Below are 9,364 nucleotides of genomic sequence, written 5' to 3'. Positions count from 1 at the left end.
TAAGACTTCCATGAGTTCAAGGCCAACTTGGGCAACATAAAAAGAACCCTCCTGCAACAAGTCTCTACATAATACCTAAATATGAGGATATTTAAACTTTTGTAACAGTTTGTTTTCCTCATATCCTACGAAGCTAAGCAGAATGAAATTTAATCCTTTTTGAAGATTTTTAGTGTAGCGAAAAGCAAAAGTGTTTTAGAAGGAGAATATGCAAGCCCGGGTTAACCTTCCACCTCAGACTTCAGATTCCTGGGTGGTGCTGTATTGATTCTTAGCAATATACATAGTCAGTGTGTGCCGTTCCCATTGTATGGTCTTCCTCCACTCCACCCTTTCTTCAGGAAATGAGAAAACTTTTTCTGTAACTCCTCTATAATTAAAATAATTCACATTTTAATGACAACATTCCACTGGGATCTTACAAGTCATTCTTTATCCAATTGCTTACATAGTGAGAAGATAGTGCAGTTTGTATAAATTCTCATGACAGTGGATATGCAGTTCTCTCCTAAACTAGATGCTCTTAGGGTTTATTTGCTACTGTAGCCTGAAAGGAGAAACACTGTTCCCATAGAAACACACATACACTTCAACATACTACATCTGAAATCAAAGTCTGGGTGGAGTTTTCTTACTGTGCTGTGAGATTCTTGTACAAGTCACACTAAAATGTATGTGACTACAGCAGACTTCTCTGATACTCCCTCAGACTGGTGACTATTTTCCCCTACCAACTTTTAATTTGATATTTTAGACTGGATTTCTTTTTGTTCAGACCATAACTATTCAGCAGTTTTTACTTATCCTGTCTAGTGACTTAAAACACACTCTTTGATTACTGATCAGTGTAATTGTTTTTTTTCTTTAGTGAAGAAATTAAGTGACCTTTGTTTTGTTGTTTTTTTTAATGTGACAACTGAGAGAATTTTCTAAATAAAGAAACATACACATAAAGAGGAATACTGGTGACAACTATTTTATAAATAAGTGGCTGTATTTTTCTTCACATCCAGAAAATGTATTGAATAGATTTCAGATATAGTCTTCCTAGACTCACAAGTTCCAAGATTTTCTAACACAAATTTACATTGGTACCAAAATGGGCAAGATAATGAAGGCACAGGCTCACTCTATCAATAAAGGACACCAAACACAGTCGTGAGGCACTAATGACATAAGCATGGGACATCAATCAAAAAAAGCAAGTATTCAAAGTTCTCAGTAACTTCTCTCCCTTTTACATTTGGCAAAATTCAGTCTAGATATTTTAATACCTCAGAAAGAAAAATAAATAAGAGATGGTACGTTAAAATTTCAAGTTGCTTGTAATTAGTCTTTAGAAATAAAAGGGATGAAACCAAAAGAAAACGTTGGTTACCCTTCCTTGCTAAGGGTCTTGTGTGTCTGTGTAGAAATGCCAGCTAAAACTGAAGATTTAAGATAGTTGCTGACATGGTCCCTCAGTACTACTAACAGATACTAACAGAGTGTTTCACAAAAACAACTATCTTGGTTTCCACTGTAAGGCAAATTTGATTATGTAAAGGTGATCAGAAAAGTTTAAAGGAAAGAATATATTCTAGCTTCCTAGTAAGAAACAAATTACGTATTTAGACTGCAGTGGCAAAGAAATAACTTTAAAGTTCAAGCAAATTCCTCTCCTCTGCATCTGCAAAAAGAAAAAGTTGTTTTTATTACTGATTACTACATCACTCATATGACATACCAGTAGCTAATTTCACCATCTTAGAAGACTGCAACACAATATAAAAACATCAGGTTATACTTACAAGTGAGTGTGCAAAATAGATCTGCACTTACAACCTCCCCCTTACAAACATGGCAAAAAAGAACAAAACCAAAGCATCATTATGGGATACATAACTACTTGCTTTCTGTGGGTCAATACCACCTCCTCTCAAGATTAGATGTGGCAGTCAGTGGAGCATGCCACTTGCAAGTAAGCCTAGGTCTATAGCTGTGGAGATAACATGGAAATATTTCAGCCTACAGGTAGTACTTATTTTTAAAGTTTTTCTTAGAAAATTAATTTTGATAGCACTTCCCAAGTCCTTCAACTACAAACACTTTGATAATTTCTCCCTTGTTTTCATTAAAATCTAACAAGGTTTGAAAAACTACTTCCAAGTGTGAGCAATATGGGAGCTAATACAACATTTGTTCACAATTGTTACTTTTCGGCAAGTTAGGATAAATCTCTGCATGCTTGAAAATTATGAAGAAAAAGAATACTTCTAGAAAGATCTTCAGTTTGATGGGTTTGGTTTTTTTTTTTTCTCTTTAAAAACAACCCCTATTCACTTATGACACCACAGTATGTGTATATGTAACTATAAAGTTCATTTCCATGCTTATTACATAAAAATAGCTATCAGAAATGTCAGTCTATCATTATCAGCTGATACATATCCAACTCACTACAGAAGGGAAAAGAAAACAAAAAATCTAAAGTAATTAAAGCTTACAATTCAATTTTTCCAATTTTTTGTTTGTTTTTTTCCCTGCTTGTCTGAGATTTTTGGGTGGTTTGTCTGTGCTTTTCTGCAAGCTGATTCCCAGATTAATGGCCTCCAAGTAGATTTGAAAGGAAGCCTGAAGGTTTCCTACTGTGCTGTGCTTCTGCATCTTGGTCTTGTGTTAGTCCCAGTTCATTCTCAATTTGATCTAGCTCTGCCTGGTCAAGTAGTTCAAAGTCATCACCTTCTTCGGTGTCTGTGTCCTCTCCTATAATGGGTGCAGCCTGAGCAAGTGCCTTCTGGGCCCCTTCTAGCTGGTCTTTGATGGCAGCCGTCATTGCAGCTGTGATGACATCCCCAGCCAGGTTGCTCATCAAGTGAAGGGCTTGGTCACTGTTCAGAGGAAGGGAGAGGCCAGCTGCTGATGGCCCACCTTTGCTTGGTCTGTGACCAGCATCCAACGGTTGCTTTTTTCTCTTGAGCTCAGCAGGTAAACCAAGGCTTAACTCATCTTCATCATTTGTTCCCGTGCCATTTTCCAGACATGGAAAATCTGAAAGATCTCGAGAGAAAACCTCCTCACTGGGCCGGTCAAGATCTGTAAAATGTGTCACAGAGATCCGTGCATAAGTGCCAGAAGACATCTGAAGTAAAAGCTGTCTAAAATTCTTTGACCTGAAGCCTCAGAGCAACTTGGCATTCACCAAGCTTCCTCGGTCTACCAGAATCATTTTAATTCACATATTGGACCTCCCCACTAGTAGATATATGTTCTCCCTGTATCTTTGGTTCTTATTCCATGAGAGAGTGTATGCAAAGACAGTCAACTTTGCCTAGTATGAGCTAAGAGCTTTAACCAAAGCATTGATATTTCTGATACACATTTTCAATTTGTTTGGACTTAAAATTACCTAGGAAACACACATCTAGGCCTGTCAGTGAAGATGTTTCCAGAGAGGTTTAACTGGGAGGACCCACCCTAACTGTGGTCAGCACCATCTCATGAACTAAGGTCCTAGATTGAATAAGAGAATGAGAAAGCAAGCTGAGCACCAGCATGCATTTATATCTGCTTCCTGACTGCAGCTGCAATGTGACCGTCTGCCTCGTGTTCTTGCCACTGCAGCTAGAGCAGCACTCACCACCATGCTTTCCCTGCCATGATGAGCTTTACCCCTAAGCTCTGAGCCCAAGTCACATCTCTTCTGAGTTGTTTTTATCGGGTACAGCAATGGATAAAGTAACTAATACAGTGTGCATCATAATAATTCCATCCTTCCCTGAAGATGGTAACCATCTTAAGCCAGACAGGATATACATGGTCATGTGACAGAAACCATGGCACAGTGTTTTCAAGGTTTACACATGCTGTAGCACCAATCAGTAATTCACTCATTTTTTTAAATCCAAGCACTATTTATTCAATTGTGCAAATATTCCACATTTTATTTCTCCATTGGGTGGCTGACAGAATTTGAGGATCGTTGTGTGTATTAAATATCAATGAAAGTAAGAGAATGGAGGATCGTCAGCTTACCATCAGATGTGTCTGTCTGTGGAGTGTACCCTTCTGAAAGGTTGAAGGTCCCATTATCAGTCCAGGATACTTCTGACACGTCTGTGTCAGATACAGATAACTCTTTGGCAGCAACCGTGAGGCTAATCTGTGTCAATAGAAATGCCAGTGGCACATTTTAAACTGGAGAAAACACTTGAAAGAGCCTACACTGACTCCCTAAATTTTAAATCAAAAAAACCATGAGCACTTTCCTTTGAGATTATTCAACCATCTTGTTCAACAGGGTAACCCATGTCACAGATAAGTCTGTCCCGACACTATTAGGACAACCATTTTACTTTCTGTAAATGAATCGCCAAACCACACAGAAACAGATTGACCAAAAATACCTTAGGACAAAGAGCTGAAAAGTCTAATTCACTGTCATCCTTGTGACTTTTTTCTTTATCTCCTTCTGTTGAGGAAAAAAAAAAAAAGAAGTGTTTAGTTTCCTCCCAAGCTTAGAATATCATGCATTTATTTTAATATATAGTCTTAACATCCAGCCATACATTCTAGCGCTTCCCTGTAGTTGTTTGTACTGAAGAAGCTCCACATATTTGCAAACAGTTGCTTACCAGGGGAAATGATGGACATCTGTTTTCTCACAGCATCGAGCAGCAGCAACAGCAGCAGCCCTAGGGACTCTGTGGCAATACAGGCTCTCAGCCACCATCCTAGACCTCCTGAGTCAAGAGTCTGTGGCAGGACCCATATGCTATGCTGCATGCTGCCTCCAGATATCATCTATCTATCTATCTATCTATCTATCTATCTATCTATCTATCTATCTATCTGACTATAATTAATATATATATATATATATTATATATATATATATATATATATATATTCACACTGGATCCTCCCCCCTTTTCTTTCCCTTATTCCATCCCCTCTTACATGGCTCCCACACTTCCCTTACCCCAGAATTTTCTACAATCCAACCCAAATAAAATAAAGTACATCACAAAAACCAACCAGAGTTGCCTATGTGTGTATCTTGTGATCTATTTATGCTTTAGTCCTTTGACTGTTTCATATACATATATAATGGGTTTGAACTCCTCACCTCCCTGTCACCCTGACTCGTCTCCCATCCTCCTGATGAAGCCCTTCTCCGCATGTCTCCTTCCTTCTTTCTTGTCACTGTGTGTGACCCCTGAGTTTAGGTAGGGGTGCCTGTGTGAGCACAGGCAGGAGGAAATGTACTGGAACATGGGTAACACTGCTGTGTGCCACACTACTGAAGAGAGTGACAGTCCTCCCCACAGCCACTGTTAACTGTGGGAGCTCATGAGCCCAGGCTTTCCAGGATGAAAGGCTGACAGGCACAGTCTTGTGTATTTGTGCAGGGAACCTCTCTTTGAGTTCGTGACTGCTGTGCCAAAGCCAGCAGAAACTGTTGTGCAGGAATGCCCCCCAACCTCCGACTCTCAGAATCTTTCCATGCCCTCTTGGTCATTGGGAACATGCACAATGTATATTTTAAAAGTCAATTTACTTAATTGTATGTTTGAGAAAAGGAAAAAAGGCTATATAAGAAAAAATTATACACTTTGGGGGTTAGCTTTTACAGTACCACTGAGTAAAAGTCTCATTTCACACGCACAACTAATATTCAAACTTGACCTACCAGATCTCTCACGCTTCTTCTGGTTAATATATTCTCCGATTCCAAAATCTAGTTTCAATAGAATGGACTTGATTTTGCTGCATATTTTTTGTCCAATATCATTACATTTAAACAGTGGACACAAAAAAGCAAACAGTACTGAAATAGAAAGAAGAAAATAATGTAGGTAAAGTGTTAATTTTGAAGACTTCAATTTTTTAGTATTTTATAAGATACCATTTGATTCATGGGAAAAATGACAACTTTGTTCTTAGGTAATCCCTACATCAAGTTAGTTATCTATTCTTACTCTTTGATGAACACATTTTCTACACACACACACACACACACACACCATATTCACAGCTATTGTTTTTAAAGGTTGATTTTTTTTCTCTTAATTGTAGACCCTGAAAATTTAAGAAACGTTAATAACCACTTTTCTCAACTAAAATATTACCTTCATTTATTATTGCCATTTACCATGTGGAAATAATTTCCTATTGTTAGCTTCTTTTCAGTGATACTAGGATGGTGTTAGATGGGGTTGCTGGGCTTGTGGTTGAGCTCAGTACCAACCAGATAATGTCTTGCTCCTATTTCTCCTTTGCCAGGACTTTTCTCACATTTCCTATGTAATGCAGAACAAGTAAGTACTCTAAGTTCTATTTGGAAGACTGAATTGAGCTCCAACCATTTGCTAAGTGTGTCACACATTAGGAATACAAAAGAAAGGAAGAGAGCCACATTGACTGCACTGTATTTTCAGTGTTTGCTCTTTTGTTGTTGGGCAGTGTCCTCTCTTACTCAGTTATCTTTAGAGCCCAGTGAAACTCAAAAGTGTAAGAAAGGCAATGTAAGGTAAGCAGAGGTACTCCAAGGTTGAGAGGTAACAGCACCAGATCTTCATGTATTTTAGGAAAAGCAGAATATTTAGTTTGAAGATCTTATGGGGTTGTAATTCAGATATAACAGATTACACATAAAGTACACAATTTGATAAGTTCTGGCAAGGGGTCCTTGCAACAATCGAGATAGTAAACAGTTTACTGCAAGCAAGTATCTTCATGCCTTTATTAATCCTTCCTTTCTGCCTCTTGCCTCTTCCTGGCCCCACCCAACTCATCCCCAACCACCACAGATCTGCTTTGTCACTAACCATTATTATGAATGTCCTAGAATTATATATAAATAGAACTATATAGTGCATGCTCTGGCTTCTCCCATTCAGTCTAATTGCTTTGAAATTTATCTATGGATAAATAGTATTGCATGTATCAATCTCTAGTTTGCATCAATAGTATTGCATCAATCAATCTCAATATTACACAGTTTATCTGTGTCTCTGGAAGGCTCATATGAATTTTATTACTTTGTGCTACCAAAAACAAACCTGCAGTGAACATTTGTGTGTAAGTATTTGCAGAGATGAATCCATCTGTTTCTCTTGGGTAAATAATTGTGAGACGGTCAGCCACAGTTTTCTTAAATGATTGCACCGTTCTACCTACCCACCACTAACAATCGAGAATTCAGGTGGTTCTTTATCATTTCTCACTTGATATTTCCGGCAAACGTGTAGGTATATGTGCATAGTAGAGCATATTGCTTAGTTATACACTCGATATAATTTAACATTATTTTCATAATCCTGCATTTTACATCTGTTCTCCCAACTGTTTACATATAAATGTCTCTAGGAGACAAAAGAAATGTCATCTGTGGGCTGACATTGACAATTCAGAGCACACCTTTTCTCTTCCAAACTACAGAAGATCTGATAAGTATTAATGATGCCACACATGTCACACAAATTAGCAAAGTATTCTACTATACTTACACAGTAGGTAGCTGAGGATGACCCCAGGAATGTAACTCCCCAAGATTGTAAAAAATGTGCACACACTGCAGACCAGGAGACAAAACTAGAAGTAACAGAAATAGCAATGGGACAGTTATGCAAAACAGCAAGACACTGTAGAATACATGCATGATATGTATCTATATATGTTCTATTATGTATGTCACACGTTTCTCGAACAGCACTCTTTGTACTTAGGAACACTAAAGAGGCATTTTAACACTTCGTAACAATCAATTTGCAAGCAGAGGAGCTAATTCTGGCACTAAGAATGACAAGTTCCCTTACTTGGACCTGTTGATGTATCACTGCCAGGTGCAAGAGACTCAAATAGTAACATGTCCCCAGGAACAACTTTGCTCAGCCTCACAAGTAAATCTGCACTTCAAACTACGACCATAAAAGCACTGAAATCCACAGACAGGTCAAAGCACAAAATAGCATCACCTATGTGAATCTGATGTAGTTTGTTCTACTGGCAAAGCAAAAAAAAAAAAATCTTTGGTTGTCTTAAGAAATTTTAGAACTATCTATAGAAAGCTGTCTTAATTCACATGAGAAAAATCAAGACAGAAAAGGTGTCTCTTTTAAGTCTTCACTTGCTTCTTACAATCTATGTAAACTATTTAATATTTATGCATTATTCTAAATGGAAGTATTGAATTAAAGTGCCAAGCAAATTCACTGGGTGGGGGGGGCTTTCAAAAAACAGGGAGAGACACATATCTTTGGCCAGGAACTGATTAAGAGAAAGAACAAGGACTCTAAATTTCAGATTAAGAAGTATTTCATTACATTTGCTAATAAGAGTAGGTGAACACATGGAACAAAATTAAGAGGCTAATTCAGAAAAAAAAAGCATGGGCCCTTGAAAGAATATGGAATTCTAGAAATGGAGAAATGTCAGAAGTTGAAGGAAGAAATAAGGCAATAAAAATAGAGTCATACACCTAGAAGTTGGCATTGCAAAAGAATTTGTTAATCACCTGTATTTTAACTAATGGCCTTAGGGCACATTAATGTAATCCAAAGTAGACATTTTAAGTTCAGAATCTCCTAAAAACATATATGATCATGTCATGTTGGTCAAATGAGCACTAAGATCCATCAAGCCCCTCATGTGTATCAATTCTAACTTGGACTGTTCGTGGTTAAAGAAATCCTTACAAATACAGGCTGCCAGTTTAATAGGCACAGCATGTTCCCAAGGGCTGCTCTATTACTTAACACTGGTGAACTTATGAGATTCCCTGTACATAGCACATGCAGATCTTAGTGCCGACATTTCTAGCTCTACCTTCCAACTACTGGTGGATAATTTAACCTTAAAGCAGAGCTGGAACCAGCATGGTCTGTTGATGGCCCTGCCCCCACTCAAATAAAGCCACAGACTCCAGTCTTCACGTGTGCACTTCTCCATGCAGTTCTTTTCATCGACGGAGACTCTTCCCTAAGTGGGTTTTTTATCGCAATCAGGAAAAAAAAAAAAAAAAAAAAAAAAAAAAAAAAAAAAAAAAACACCCTTACTCTAGTTGTGTAACCACAATAAATGTTTTTGCCAAATCATGTTTGGTTCTTCATTCTTTCTCTCATTTATTTCAGGATGGGGATCTTGCAGTATAACCCAGGCTGACCTTGAATTCACAATCCTCGGGATCACTGTGATCCACTACATCCAGCAAGTTTCCTTAAAATGAACCAAACCAGCATCTCCACTATGTTTTTTAGATTGTAGGTGAGATTCGATTACCTCTGAAACCCAAAAAGAACTATATGTTTATCTCAACTGCCTTAGATTTCAAACTAGATCCCAGTCCCTAACCAAAGTCCTGAATAACACCCCTTTCTGTTGC

At 37.9% G+C, this 9,364-nt stretch overlaps 1 protein-coding gene across 1 annotated transcript in view; it reads right to left on the bottom strand.

Annotated features, from left to right (window-relative positions):
• Positions 1-411: 411 nt before the first annotated feature.
• The window catches only part of Retreg1 (reticulophagy regulator 1), a 124,650-nt gene continuing 115,697 nt past the window's right edge, over positions 412-9,364 (bottom strand). Inside the window, exons 5-9 of the mRNA XM_027400043.2 lie at positions 7,491-7,575; positions 5,672-5,809; positions 4,386-4,450; positions 4,015-4,141; positions 412-3,075 (exon numbers count right to left, since the gene is read on the bottom strand). Coding sequence (XP_027255844.1) covers positions 2,582-3,075; positions 4,015-4,141; positions 4,386-4,450; positions 5,672-5,809; positions 7,491-7,575 — 909 coding nt within the window. The 3' untranslated portion in view covers positions 412-2,581. The remainder of the gene's footprint in view (positions 3,076-4,014; positions 4,142-4,385; positions 4,451-5,671; positions 5,810-7,490; positions 7,576-9,364) is intronic.

The sequence above is a fragment of the Cricetulus griseus genome, chromosome 2 (assembly GCF_003668045.3).
Source record: "Cricetulus griseus strain 17A/GY chromosome 2, alternate assembly CriGri-PICRH-1.0, whole genome shotgun sequence".
In the NCBI taxonomy this organism is placed as follows: Eukaryota; Metazoa; Chordata; class Mammalia; order Rodentia; family Cricetidae; genus Cricetulus; species Cricetulus griseus.
The sequence above is the reverse complement of the archived record's forward strand: the minus strand, read 5'-3'. Positions and strand labels throughout refer to the sequence as shown.